This window comes from Microcebus murinus, chromosome 19, assembly GCF_040939455.1.
Source record: "Microcebus murinus isolate Inina chromosome 19, M.murinus_Inina_mat1.0, whole genome shotgun sequence".
Classification (NCBI taxonomy): domain Eukaryota; kingdom Metazoa; phylum Chordata; class Mammalia; order Primates; family Cheirogaleidae; genus Microcebus; species Microcebus murinus.
In genome coordinates this window covers 20,274,187-20,289,332 of record NC_134122.1, presented here as the reverse complement: position 1 = coordinate 20,289,332, position 15,146 = coordinate 20,274,187, and the positions used below count along the sequence as shown (strand labels likewise).

The 15,146-nt window shown below is 53.4% G+C and overlaps 1 protein-coding gene across 1 annotated transcript in view; it reads left to right on the top strand.

Moving 5' to 3' along the window:
• GSG1L (GSG1 like) overlaps positions 1-15,146 on the top strand; it is a 198,399-nt gene that overhangs the window by 164,634 nt on the left and 18,619 nt on the right. The window contains exon 5 of the mRNA XM_012759022.3: positions 6,041-6,208. Within this exon, the coding sequence (XP_012614476.2) occupies positions 6,041-6,208 (168 nt within the window). The remainder of the gene's footprint in view (positions 1-6,040; positions 6,209-15,146) is intronic.

The window sequence follows — 15,146 nt, the reverse complement described above, 5'->3', positions numbered from 1 at the left end:
AAAAAAAAAGAAAAGATAAATAAAACCGACAAACCTCTAGTGATAGAGAGAACACACAAAATGCCAATTGCCAGTGTCAGGAATGAAACAGAGGACATTGTTACAGACCCTGAGGACATCAAAAGTATAAAAAGGGCACATTACAAACAACTCTACACACATAAATTTGTCAACTTGGACAAAATGGATCAATTCTTCTAAAAGCACAAACTGCCACAACTCATACAATGGGAAATAAGTGATTTGAATATACCTATAATGACAAAGCAAATTGAGTTCATAATTTTAAAACTTTTTAAAAAGAAATCTCCAGGCTCAGATGGTTTTACTGGAACAGTCCATCAAATATTTAAATAAAGATTAACATGTTTTCTTTCAGAAAATAGAAGAGGAGGGAACACTTTCCAAATCATTTTATGAAGCTAGTATTACTCTGTTATTAAAACCAAAGACAGTGCAAAAAAGAGAACCACAGATTAATGGGCCTCATAAATACAGATGCAAATTTTTTTTTCTTCTAAGAGACAGCATCTTGTTATGTTGTCCAGGCTGGTCTCAAACCCTGGGCTCAAGTGATCCTCCTGCTTGCTCTCCCCAGTAGCTAGGATAACAGTGCACACCATCATGCCTGGTGATGTAAAAATTCTTAACAAAATAATAGCATATAGGAGTCAGCAGCATATAAAAAGAATTATACACCATGATAAATGGTTTTTTTTCCAAGGATAAAGACTGGTTCTGCTGGGAGCAGTAGCTCACACTTATAATCCTAGCACTTTGGGAGACTGAGGTGGGAGGATCACTTGAGCTCAAGAGTTGGAGACCACCCTGAGCAAGAGTGAGACTCTGTCTGTACTAAAAATAGAAAAAAAAAATAGCCAGGTGTAGTGGTGTGTGCCTGTAGTCCCAGCTATTCCAGGAGGCTGAGGCAGGAGGATCACTTGAACCCAGAAGTTTGAGGTTGTAGTGAGCTATGATGGTGCATTCTAACTGGGGTAACAGAGAGAAACTCTGTCTCAAAAAAAAAAAAAAAAAAAGAGAGAAAGAACAAGAAAAAGACTGGTTCAATATTTGAAAATCAGTCAATGTCATCCATCATATTATTTTAATAATAGGCTAAAGAGGGAAAATCACATGATCATATCAATTGATGCAGAAAAAGCATTTGATACAATTCAACATTCATTCATAATTTTTTAAAATTCCCAGAAAATTAGGAATAGAGGTGAAACTTCCTCAGCTTAATAAAGAACGTCTACAAAACACCTACAGCTAACATTATACTTGATGTTGAAAGACTGAAGTTTTCTAAGATTGGGAACACCACTGTTATTCAACATAGTACTGTAAGTTTTAGCTAGTACAATTAGGCATGCTAAGGAAATAAAAGGCACACAGATTGGAAAGGAAGAAATGAACCACACCTACCAGTAGATGATATGATTATTTACATAAAATCCAAAGAATCTACCAAAAAAAAAAAAAAAATACCCAGACCTAAAAAATACCCAGATCTCATCATAGTCTTAGGATACAAGATAAAAATACAAAATCAATTATATTTCTATAAACTCGCAATGAACATTTGGACAACAAAGCTTGAAATATTTACAATACCAGGCCGGGGGCGTGGTGGCTCACGCCTGTAATCCTAACACTTTGGAAGGTTTGGTGGGAGGATTGTTTGATGGCAGGAGTTTGAGACCAGACTGAGCAAGAAGAGTGAGACTCCATCTGTATACAAAAATAGAAAAGGTAGCTGGGCATGGTGGCACAAGCATGTGGTCCCAGCTACTTGGGAGGCTGAGGTAGGAAGCTTGCTTGAGCACAGAAGTTTGCAGTGAGCTATGATGATGCTGCTGCACTCTAGCCAGGGTGACAGAATGAGACCCTGTCTCAACAAACCCCAAAAAACAAAAGAACAAAAACAATACTATCTATACTAAAAAAGTAAAATACTTAGGTATAAATTTTAACAAAACATATACAGGGCTTCTATGCTGAAAACCATACAACCATACAAAAATACCAGTGAAAGAAATCAAAGAAGACCTTAAAAAATGGAAAAGTATACTATGTTCATGGATCAGAATACTCAACATAGTGAAGATATCAATTTCTAAGCTGGTATACAGGTTTAATGCTATTGCTATCAAAATCTCAGCAAGATTTCTTTATAGATACAGACAAGATTATTCTAAAATTTATGTGGAAAGGCAAAGGAACTAGAATAGCTAAAATAATTTTAAAAAAGAAGAATAAAGCAGATGAATTAGTCTACCCAATTTCAAAAACTTATTACATAACTACAGTAATCCAGACTGTGTGGTATTAGTAGAGGGATAGACACATAGGTCAATGAAACAAGATAGAGAATTCATAGATCCTAAGACAACTTAGGTGGAAAAAAAAAGTCCAGAAACAGACTCATATAAATGTACCCAACGAATTTTTGACAAAGGTGCAAATCAATTCACTGGAAGGGGAACAGCCTTTTCAACAAATGGTACTGGAGCTATTGGATGTTCAATGGCAAAAGAAACAATCAGCCTTAATTAAACTGCAAATCTCTTAAAAAATTAATTAAAAATGGATCACGGACTTAAATATAAAATGTAAAACTATAAGCCTTTCAGAAAAAAGTAGAAGAAAATCTTTGGGATCTAGGGCTAGGCAAAAAGTTCTTAGATTTGACATCAAAAACATAAAAGGAAAAATTGATCAATTGGATTTCATCAAAATTAAAAACATTTACTCCATGAAAGACCCTATTAAGAGGTTGAAAAGACAAGCTACAGCCTGGGAGAAAACATTTACACACCACTTATCTGACAAAAGGCTAATCTCTAGGATACATAAGGAGCTCTCAAAACTCAACAGTAAACAATAAGGAAACAATCCGATTAGAAAGTGGGCAAAAACCACCCACAGACGTTTTGCGCAAGAGGATGTGCAGATAGCAAAGAAACAAACAAAAGGTTGTTCAACCCCACAAACTGTTGGGAAATGCAAAGTACAGCTGCAATGAGATACTACTACACATCTATCAGAATAGCAAAATATTTTTAAAAAATGACACCACCAAAATCTGGTGACATTATACATAGCTTATACATTATACAAGCTTATACACTGCTGGCAGGAATACTGTTCAGTATTTAGGAACAAGCTGCTGATACAACTTTGATGATTCTCTACAGAAATATACGTAGTGGAAGAAGCCAATCCCACACACACATACTGTATGATTTCATTTATATAAAATTCTCAAAGGGGTAAAATTATCAAAATGAGGAAAGGATTCGTGGTTGCCAGGAGTTGGGGGAGGTCGGGAGGGAAGTGGGTGTGGCTATAAAGTGGCAAGGGGGGGATCCTTGGTCTGTGTTTCGACTGTGGGGACGTCAATGTCCTTCTTGGGATGCTGTGCCGTGTTATGGCACTAGTTTTGCAAGATGTCGCCACTGGGGGCGACTGGCTAAGGTGTCCACAGGATCTTTCTCTGTAGTTTCTCACAGCTGCAATGTGAATCTGTGATTACCTTACAAGGAAAATTTTAATTTAAAAACAAAGGATACATAAATGAAAGGGGAAAAAAAGATGCAAGAGAATTACAGGGTGTGATGAATGAAACAAGGACAGGTGGCAGAGTGACGGGGAGGGGGCTTCTCGGAGATGGTGGACAGGGACTGCCCACAGAGGAGGGGGTGACATTCGAGGGTAAGAAGGGACCAGCCTTCTCTACCCCCTGCCTGGGCCATCGGGGTTGAGAGTCAACCTTGGCTCCATGGTCACAGTTTCTGGCTGTGTAGACTAGAGATTCACTTCGACTAACTTATGCAAAAGGAGACAATTTATAAAAAGTAATTGTTTAAGAACTTTTGCTACCAATGACAGAAACCCAATTCAAATTGGCTTAAGGGGAAAACAATTTTTTTAATAAAAGGAATCTGGGCTCCCGTGATTGAAGAGTCCAAGGATAATAGCTTCAGCTTGGGGATCTGGCTCCTTTTCAAGGCTCTGCTGTCTTCTGGGTCAGCTTCATCCTCAGGCTGGGTGGTGGCCAGAGGGTCCCCGTCAACTGCTGGCTCAGATCCCACTAGCTCAGCACCCCGGAAGAAAGAGGAGCTTTGAGGAGCTCAAAGTCCTGGGGAGTGACTGTCACGAGTCTGACATGGGTCACACGCCTGTCCCTGAACCGATTACTGTGGCCAGAGGAAAGCAGCACTCTCATTGGCCAGGCCGAGGTCATGTGCTCACCAGGAGAGGGTGGGGTGGGGCCAGCCCACATGGCCTGCGAGGAAGGGCGGGGTGATCCCTTAGCAGAATCAGGGTGCTGTCCCCAGAAGGAAGGAAGGAAGCATGGATGCAGACCGGGCAAAACCAACGTGCTCACAGAATGCCGGAGAAAGCCTCCTTCTGCATTCTCCATCCTCAAGTTCTGAGTTTCCACCATGCTGGTTCCAAGAGATATCCCAGATTGAACTAGAATCTCCGGCTTCCCTCTCAGAAGAGAGTATCCGATGGGACCAGCTTTGGCCAGATGTTCAGCCCATGTCCAGTCATCTGTGAACAGGGAGTGGGTCACATGCTGGACCTTTTGGTGGACAGAGAAGTTCTTAGAGGGGCCAGGCCGACACCCCAAAACTGTCTATCACAGACACTCAGGGCTTCCAGGAGATCTAGATTAGCTCCTCCTCATGAAAGTGTCAGGAGAATCTATTAGCGGGTTTGGTGCTAAGGGAAATACATCATTACTGTGGATCCCTTTGGGAAAGGCTGAATCCTCAGATTTTCCCTGCTTCCCCTGGGGTACTCGGAGGCTGACCACGGGGGCTGCAGGGGGTGACGCTCAGAGACCAGGTGCGTGTGCCAGCAGCAGGGGGGCGCGGAGTGCTCAGGCCTGGAGTGCTCAGGCAGGGTGGGGCTGGAACAGCAAAATTGAGCGCTTGATTTGGGGGGAAACAGTCACCAAGGCAGAGACGGAAATCGGGGCCCCAATAACCGGGCCGGGTGTCACCACAGCCAGGAAAGCGCCGCACTCCTGGAACTGAATGTGCATGCGCAGTCTCGGTCAGGGGAGCCAGGCCAGAGGCCCTTCCCAGAACTGGACCCGCTTGTCCCACTCCCGCCTTTCCCTTCTTTCCAGGTGTGGACAGGTGTCGCCTCCAGCACGGGGCTGGCTCAGCACACACCGGGTGAGGGCAGCCACGTCCCAGCTGTGCAGAGAGAGAGGCGCGGAGGAGGGAGCCAGGCAGGTCATTGTAGCGTCGCCTCTCACAGGGAGGGCTTGCAAACCAAGCCCTTTAGAGATAGGTGGGAAGGACGTCACTATAACGGTAACAATGACGGCACCCGTTTCTCCAGTGCCCGCCATGTGCCGGACACGGTGCTAAGATGTCAATGGATCGTCTTTAACCCTTGAAACAACCCTCTGGGGTCGTGCTATCGGTATGCCCACCAACATGGGCTTGAGGAACGCGAGGCTGAGTGAGCATCTTGCCCAGGGCTCGTGTGAGCAAAGGTGCTTTAGCACTCGCGGACAACAAGCCCGCGTCTCCTTCTCCATCATCAACTCCGACGAATCTCATCACCCTCGCTCCGGTACCCCGAGCCCCCCACGGTCTTTGGAAGGCTCCCTGTTGTCGCATGGCTCCGTGCCGAGGCACACACTGCTCCCCTCTCCTGGAGGGCCCTGTCCCCTGGCCGGCTCCCAGCAGCCCTGCCAGAGCCAGCAGGAGCATTGCTGTTTCCTGGGTAAACTTCCCTGTCGCCAGCCCCCTTGGACGGCATGATGTGCCCTCCTTGTGCCACCCTGTAACCAACTCTGTCTTATCACTGTCGCAACGCACAGGTCACTCTGTCCCCAGACCAGCCTGTGAGTGGAGCAGGGGCCAAGTCTGTTCTTCTCTGCGGCAGCACCTGCTCGGGGTCTGGCCCAGAGGAGGCAGCGAGCAGGGGTGCATGCACGTGTGGTGGACGGGCGTGTTTCCTGTCCCTTGCCCTCCCTCACCGCGGCGTCTCTCTCCTGATCTCTTGGCAGCCTGGCGTGGGGCTCCTTTACCTGCTGCATGGCAGCCTCTGTCACCACGCTCAACTCCTACACCAAGACGGTCATTGAGTTCCGGCACAAGCGCAAGGTCTTTGAGCAGAGCTACCGAGAGGAGCCGACCTTCATAGACCCTGAGGCCATCAAGTACTTCCGGGAGAGGTCAGTGCGCACGCGGTCACCTCTTGCCACCACTGGCCATCTGAAGTGCAGGGCCCGGCCTCGGTGGCCACAGGGCCCCCAGTCACGAAGTGGAGCGCGTGGTCTGGCGGAGGCGTTCCGGGAGGCTGTGGGCGGAAGGGGCAGGCTGCGCGAGGCAGAGTGTGGCCCCCACTGGGCTGGGATTTCTGGGACATTTCCATGTTTTATGGGGCATGAGGTTGCCTTGGGCTTACGTGATCAGAGCATGCGAAACCCAGAAGGGAGCCAAGTCTGGGTGTTTGCCACCAGGCCCCGTGCTTCTCAGAACCACGATACAGGGGCTGAAGCCAGGTTTCCTTCCGGGCTCTGTCACGGCACTGAGCGTAAAGAGGACCCACTGTGGGGACGGCTGCTAGAGGAGGTGGCTCCTCAGGGGCAGGGACTACCTCTGGTCACATGAGTCTTCACATGAGTCTTCCCACTGTATCCACCCTCGCTCCCCTGCTTTTCTCCTGGCTCCCTCCAGAGCCGCTCCCTGGTCTAGCAGCAACCCACACCCCGGTAGCAGCTCCAGTCTCTTCTGGGCTGTGAGGGGCGAGGTCCCCCTTGGTCCATCCCACGTCCCTGTGCCTGTGTGTGCAGCAGGCCCCATGAACCACAGCTGCACCACTCTCTGACTCCATCTGCCTCCCACGGCTGTTGCAGTCGGTGGCAGTAGAGATGGTGCCCGGGCTGCTCTGATTCACACCTTGGCCACACCCCAGCCCATCCTACCTGGTCCCCTGTACCTGTAGGGCCCAAGAATGATCAATGACCAATATCCTCTTGGGAGAGGAGAGACAACAGCAGCCCCAGGCCAGAGCCAACCATCACAACTGCTATTTATGGGGCGTGAGTTGTGTGCCAGGCCCTGAGCCTCAGGCATTTAATTTCATCCTCAGGACCTCCCTATGCAGTTAGTACATCAGTCCCATTTTACAGATGGGGAGAACTGAGGCTCAGAGAAATTAAGGCACTTACTTAAGCTTGCACAGTGATGGAGGTGGAGTCGGGCCCTAGGTCTGGGTGGCTGTCTCCAAGACTGAAGACAGTCAGAGCTGGCAGTGTCCCCAGGGATCAGGCCACCCAGACGGAAGGAGCAGGGCTGGGATCACACCCAGGCAGCCGCTGGAGTCCAAGCAGGTGCTGTTGAGCCCCGGGCAGACGTGCTCAGTGTGGGTGGCTCGTGTGCAGGCTGGGGGCTCCTCCTGCTCTCTCTGACGCGGGTGCTTAGTCTCCCGCGTGGGGGAGCTGGGCTGTCAGGAGCTGGTGCTGTTGGTGGATGAAGACCCCAGCTTCCCACCCCTGGGTGAGACAGCGCTGGGGTGTGCCCTGCAGCGCCTCTCAGAGGTCCCCAGCGGGACTGGGTGCCAGGTACCCTCAGCAGGGGCCTGCCTGTCAACACCCCTGTACTGGCTCTCCCTTCCCTGTCTCACTCCCCCTCTGCACCCCCATGTGTCCTGGCACCTCCTCCCCAGTGAACTACCTGTCCCCAAATCCTTGTCACTGGGTCTACCTCTGGGGACCCGAACGAGACATGCAGTGACGCCTTTCTGTGGCACGGAACTGAAAGCGCCTTGGGGCCTGTGACAGCAGAGCAGGAACACGGGGACCGTGGCAGGGCCACACAGGCACCCTCCCTGTCCCAGAGCCCTGTCTTCCTCTGCCGCGTGGAGCTCCTTTCCAGCCCTTGACACTGCGTGCTCAGCCCCGGCGCAGGGCGTCTGTCCGTGCTGTGCCCCTGCCTGGGATGCTCTCGTGAGGCCTTCCCAGTCACCTGATCTAAATGTGCACACCCCACGCGCCCCGTCCTGGCCACACTGTATCCCGTCGCTATTTTGGGTAGCACCTGACACCCGCTGCCAGTGTTTTCTGTGCTTCTCTGCTTGCTGGTTTGCAGGCTGGGAGCTCCGTGATAGAAGGTCTTTGCTGTCTTGTTCCCTGCCGTCTCCTGAGCCCCTTGCCTTGGGGTGGACACTTGCAAGTGCCCACACAGGGAGTTTTGGTGACCGATGGACGCTTCTCTTTGGAGGCCCCAGCCGTGGCTCCCTCATGCCCTTTCAGCGCCAGCCCCACCGCCACCTCTTGGACACCGAGTGCCAGCACCTCCATGCCAGAGCCCCGGGAGAGAGGATGTCATTGCCAGCCTAAGTCAGGTGTCCAGTGCCAGGCCGGGCAGCTGTGGCCAGGGAGGTCAGGCTAACCTGGTACCTGGCTCGCCTCGCCCCGGGCTGTGGGGGTCGTGGTGCCCGGCACAGGGCCCAGAGCAGGCTCTGGGTGAGCGCTGAGAGCAGGCCCTCGGTGAGCGCTGAGAGCAGCCTGAAATGCCCCAGCAGCGCTGCAGTCAGCTGTCACCTCCGCGGGGGAGATCTGCCTCCTGGGGCGTCGGTGGGTACAGCGCCCCGTTCTGCTGAGGCGGGGGGCAGGGCCTCTCCGAAGGCCATCGGCAAGAGCCGCTGTCTGCTGGTGCCCCAGTTCCCAGGGTCCCTCACAGCTCAGGCCCTGATGAACGCTCACCAGCGTATGAGCAGAGCGCCGTTTTGCACATTCATAGCTGGAACGTTGTGCAGAGGTTCATCAAATTTTATTTCCCTTTCCCTCTGAGGAGAGCATTTCAGCTTAGCTGGGCTGTTCCGTTTCCTCTGCTTCTTTTTTTTGTGTGCCTCCCCTGCAAAGAGCTCAGAGCTCGTAGGTCTCTGCACAGGTTTGCAGGGACTTGGGGGTCAAAGCAGGGCTGAAACCCGCGGCAGGCGGACGGCGTCCCTGAAACCACAGGCAGGGACACAAGCGAAGGAGATCCACGGCCCCGCCTGCCAACGCGTCCTGCTCCTTGGGGGACAGAAGGCGCTGCGGGAAGGGCAGGGGTTTGGAGCGAGGTTTCCAGTCTCTGTCCCTTGCTGCTGTGTGAGTTGGGCCGAGGCAGGGAGCCCCTTGGGCTAGTTTCTTCTGACCCACGGTGGGGCGTCCAGAGTCCCCCTGTCCCGGGAAGGCTGGAATTTGATCACCCGCGTGACGTGCTGGGCACAGCACCTGGCACGTGGAGGGCTTCGTGTGTGACAGTTCCTGTCCCTTCTGATCCTAATGCCGGACCTCAGAGCGAAGCATGAGCTTGGCAGTGACCAAGAGGTACTGCTAATAATCATGTTGTTGTATCTTGCCCTGAGTCAGGCCCTCCTTAATTCCTTAGATGTAACTCAGTTAATGTCCCCAACACCTCTATGAGGTGTAGGTGTTATTGTCATCCCCATTTGACAGATGCAAAATTGAGGCACAGAGAGGGAGAGTGACTTGTCCAAGGTCACACAGCTGGTAAGTGCCAGAGCTGGGATTTGAACCCAGGCCACACAGCCAATCTCCATGCTGTGCAGCTTCTCAGGCGTGATCAGCAGTCTGTGCCGGGCACTGAGGTGGGACCTGGCACAGTGGGGAGGGGAGTCACACAGCGGAAGAGCTCACCTTGTGAGGGGCAGGAGAGGTGCAGAATGGGGGTCTGGGGTGACGCACGCCCTGGGACGGGGTGCGTGTCACCCTGATGCCCTGCCGTTCCTCACTGCAGGAGAGGCCTTGGTAGAGCCCACTTCAGCCTGGCCTCTCACGCTGTCCTCCGGGGACTGGGGTCAAGGTGGCGCCCTGTGGGGGCTGGTGGCCGGGAAAGGCTTGGACTGTCCCTTCCCCACCCCCATCCCCACCCAGCTCCCCGTAGATTGTTCTCTGCAAGAGACGATTGCACGTCTAAGGATCAGTCGGGCAGATTCCGAATGGTTTTCAGGGCCTTTCAAGTATAGCGGTGTGTGTAAGAAAGCTGTGTGTGCACGCGTGCGTGCGTGTGTGCACTAGTGCGTGTCTATGCTCACGTGGAAGGGCCGGTATGTACCTGCGTCGGGTTGGGGGGGGGACGAAAAGCCTGTACCCCTCCCCCCCAGCTGGGAGCAGCCTTGCCTGTCCTAGCTCTGAGGAACGTCCCAGATCAGCGTCACCCTGCCTGCCGTCCCCAAGGAGGCTGTCTTAATTGGGCCTCCCAAAGGGAGGGTCGGAAGCTGGCGAACGAAAGGTAAATATTTGCAGATCGGGGCTTTCTTGAATGCTTAATGCTCGGATCTGGTTTAACAATGTGTGCAAGAAAATGAGACCTGTTGGATTAGACTCCAGAGGGAATTCGGCCGCGCTGAGCAAACGCCCCGCACCACTCAGGAAGTGGTGGCCGGGGGTTGACAAGGCCCGGGTGCTCCCTGGGAGGGCAGCCCGGCTCCTGGGGACAGCCTCCTCCCTGGGCCCCCGCACCTCTCTCCGTGGCACTGGGACTCTCTGAAATCACAGGTTCATGTCTGCCCCCTTCCTATGTGTGCTCCACTGCACGGGAGCAGAGCGCTTGGCTTTCTCTGTCCCTAGCACCTAGAACCACAAGGGGCTCAATAAATCGCGGTATTAATTAATAATTGTATTGTTAAGCATAGTAGAAAGTTATGGGGTGATTTCTGTTGCAGGCGCAGTTTGAGTGCCTGGCCCGTAGCCACGCATGTAGCCTTCGTGTCACGCCTGAAGAAATAGACCAGAGTGGGAATCAGCTCTGCAGTTGACCAGCTGCGAGTGCCCGGGCAGTCACTTCACCTCCCAGAGCTTCGGTTTCCTGGCTGGAAAATAGATTAATGCCCACTTCGAGGCTTTGTTGTGAGGGTTACGTGAGTTGCTGCAGTGAAGTTTCTGGCACAAAGCTGGGGGTTCCTTCTCCCTACACCCTCAGAGACCTCCCTCTCTCTGTGCAGGGCAAGTAAGACGCACTCCCTGCCTGAAAGGGGGCAGATAGCGCCTGGAAAACAGGCAGCCCTTGGGGAATCCTGCCTGAAGATGTGCATTGTTTGACTCCACGGTGGTTTTGAAACTTTTTAATTGTTGGCTGGGTTATAAAAACCAGGAGATTTCACATTAAAAATCAAGGTTTTTGGCTTCTCGTGAAAAAGATCTGGCCACACTGGCCCGTGTTTATGCATGGCGACAATGGCCTGAGGCGTTTGAGTTTGCAGCCCCCTGCTCACAATCTAGTGCCCACAGCAAAGCACTGTGGGTGCTGTGAGGTGGAGACTCCTGGAAGTGGCTCCGGGCAGGAGGGGTCAGGGCCTTTCTCCAGGGCCCTGGTGGGAGGTATCAGATAGAAAAAGCTTCGCAGAAGAGACCCTCGAGCCAAGTTTTTCAAGACCCGTGAAGCATTCACCGGGCGGGTGAAGCATTCACTGGCGGTGGGTGAGGAAGGGTATTTCGGGCACAGGCAAAGGCCAGGAGTGGCCGAGAAACCAAGTGTGTTTAGGCAAATCTGGGTGTCGTGGTGTGATTTGAGAGTCAGGTACGAGCGGGAGCCGAGACTGAGTCTCAGATTCCTCTCGTCCTCCCACGGCGGTTGAGGTTAGGGGCTGGCCGCAGCTCCGTGGCTACTCTTGGGATAATTGTGCCTTCAGAGAGAGAAGAGACGGCGTAGAAGCTGTCCCACAGCCACAGTCCTTGAGGCCGGCCCTTGCCTGGCTCCGAGCTGACACGCAGCAACCAGGTCCCGGGTCTGGGGGGACAGTGTGGACAGGAGTCACCCCCACACGGGGCAGGGGGACCTCCCTCCGGCTCTGCGCCCATCTCGGGGGCTGGCTCCGGCGGGGATGGGTGTGACAACCCGGTGCCCGGCCGGCCGTGTTCCCTCTCTCCTGTCTTTCCGAAGGGCTTGTCTCCCTTTGTCACCCCCCGTCCACCGCACAGCCCACGCCAATCTGGCTTCCTCCCCTCGCTCCACTGAGCTGCGCCCAGCAGCCTGGTGCTGCTCTGTCCTCCCCCGGTGAGCCGCTGCTCCTGCTCACAGGCAACCGTCCCCACTCCCTTCTGCTCCAGTCCCCCCACCGCCCCGCCCAGTGCCACGCCCAGTCGCCTCCTTAGCGGTTCCACTTTGGATTGTCTAAGGCGCCCACGCTGTCCACACTCCCAAGTCTCGTTCAGGACACTCGTCCCTGACCCAGCCCAGGCTTGTGGGTCTCTCTCTGTGAGTGCTGTACTCACGCCAGCCCGACGCCTGCACGTCGAGACAGATGCCCCCTTCTTCTCCACCCCCACCGCCCTCCTGTCACCACGAGCCCAGTGCATTCTCCACTTCCCTCCAAAGCTGCACAGCGCTCAGCTGGCGGATCTAGCCACCTCCTCGCTGGTCTCTGCACCTCCACCTTTGCCCCTCTAAGCTGGCCGCCCTGGCAGGTGGGGTGCCTCTTCGACGCGGGTGACGCCATCAGGGTAACGCCACCCCAGCTTTCTGCCTAAAACACTGGAGTGGCTTCCCACGGCCGCCAGGACAAGGGCCCAACTCCTCGCCATAACTTGTAAGCTGTGCACACAGCACCCCGGCCCCTCCCCGTGTGTGCAGCTCCCCTCACCCCTGCAGTTCCCCGGCCCGGCGCTCTCCTGCCTCCGTCCCTAGCTCTGACCTCCCCTTCTCTGTGCTGGAGACTCCCTGGCACGTCCCCTCCTGGCCTCGGTTATCCCCGCCTCTGGGGCCTTGCTCACCGGTTCCCTCTCCTGGTGTCCAGTTGGGCTGTGGAAGGAACTAGAAACATCCAGTCTGGAGGTTTTACGTTGACGGTGGGCCCCTGGCGGCTGGAGGAACCCCCTAGGGCAAGGGTCCTCAAACGTTTTAAACAGGGGGACAGTTCACTGTCCCTCAGACCGTTGGAGGGCCGGACTATAGTTTAAAAAAAACTATGAACAAATTCCTTTGCGCACTGCACATACCCTATTTTGAAGTAAAAAAAACAAATGGGCGAAAACACCCGCATGTGGCCTGCGGGCCGTGGTTTGAGGACGCCTGCCCTAGGGGCTGTTGCAAGTGGCGGTGGGGGTTCGGGGCAGGGGCACCGCCGATGCTGGTGATTACTTATATTTCCAACTAATAATTTCCCACCCACGTGATTGTAAAAATAATCCCAAGGTGTCAATACCTAGAGGTCCCTTTTTAAAACCTGGCATTGGAGAAACGGGGAGCGGACCGTAAGCTGTGCACAGACAGGGGTCGGGCTAAGGCACTGGCGCTGCGGATCGCTTTATCTTCTGTGGTATTTCCCGAATGTTTCGAATCACGATGATATTACTCAAAAAATGGGAAAGGAAAAAAAAAAACAGAATCTTTTTACAAAACCCATTTATTTCTCTCTATCTTGGAATGGCCTTTTTGATATGATGTTATGGAATCTTAATTTACTGTCTGTGGTCATTTATTTGCCAAAATTCCTTTTAATTCCATTTCTCATTCCATTGTAAATTGCTCGTTTAAAAATCAATGTGTTTTTTGTCCTCTGCGACTGTTTCCTGGATGTTTAACCTCTGAGACGTGATCAATCACGGCTCCGTTTTATCCATCTGTCATCTCTGCCTGAATGTCACTTCTCAGCAGCACCTTGCGCTTCACCGCTCTGCGCTGAGGGTCCTTCGAGGCTGCCATTTGTTCCTGCGAGGGGCGTGGTGCCCAAAAGTCAGCGGTGGCACCGCAGAGGTTGTAGGACCCTAGCATGGCTCACAGGACGAGATCACTGGCCAATGCCAGGGTATCAGGAAGGGGAGAAGCACAGAGTGGTCCTTGAAGTGGGAAATGATTGAAAGATGCTGGGAGGAACATCTGGGAGGAACATCTGGAAGAAACGGCCAACAGGAGGGACATTGAGAGGCTCTTCTGCCCACTGTCACCACAGCTGGCACTTGACGGTGGGGAGGGGACAGGAAGCCAGGTTGAGTGGAGCCCCTCACAGGCCCAAAGCCTGGCTCCCCTGGGACCCTGTTGGAAATGCAGGACCCCAGACTTGCTAAATCGCAGTGCCCTCGGGTGATCTCTGAGCACCGTACAGTTTGGGGAGTGCAGGGCTGCGGGACAGAGCAGATGCAGCTCCTGTCGTGGGGTTGGGAGGGAGATGTGACCTGCAGAGGCCAGAGGAGAAAGAAGCGTCCAGCAGACCAGGGCTACTCAAAGTGTGGTCCCCGGACCAGTGCCCATGTGCAAAAATCCTTCAGGATACGAGGACAGAGACTGAGCGGAGTGGGAACTCGTGTAGCAAGTTGACATTGCTGAGACATCCACACTGGCCTCTTTCCATTTTGCTTTTATTGAATATGAAAGAATTGGTCCAGGGCAGATTGAAGATTAAGGGGGAAGAAAACTTACTCCTTTTTTGCAGATAGTTTGAGAAGCACAGTGTACAGGCTGGAGTTTGGGAAACAGAGCCAGCTGGGGCCAGGGAGAGGGAGCTGGCTTCGAGGATGGCCCAGATTGGGCCAGGTGGGGTGGAGGAGGCAGGGAGGCTGGGCAGGCCGCAGGGCACCCGGCACCGGCACCTGACACCCCCTGGGCACAGCAGAGACGAGGCCTGGTAGCCCCTGCCAATGCCGGGGCCGCCGTGGCCACCTTCAGCCCTGGAATCAGGCCGCTGTTCCGGTTGTCCCTGAAACCTTCCCTCAGTGTCCTCAGAGCCTCCCAGCTCTGCCACCTGCCTGCACCTTCTCTGATCTCAAAGAGAGTGGACACGTGGCCTCGGCCATACTCCAGACTGCTGTGGGTTACCAGGCAGTAACCTCGGGATGGCGCAGTCACCCCCAGACAGCTGTTGGCGCTCCTGCTAAAGTTCTGGGAGAGCCAGCGGGGAGGGCTGTCCCCAGCCCGGCTTTCCACACGGCCCTCCCCCTGCAGGCCACCCGGGTGGGTGTGACCAAGGACCCGGCTTGTCCTCAGGGTGCGGCAGAAACACAATCCTGCTCCAGGGGCCCACAAACCTGAGCTCGGGTCCCAGCCCCGCCACAAGCCAACTGCAGGGGAGGAGCCACCCGGGGTGGCAGATGACAGCCCCTCGCGCAGGTCTTTTCCCGGCTTGGTGATGTCACAGGGTCAGCTTCAACTTAGCGGTGCTGGGAG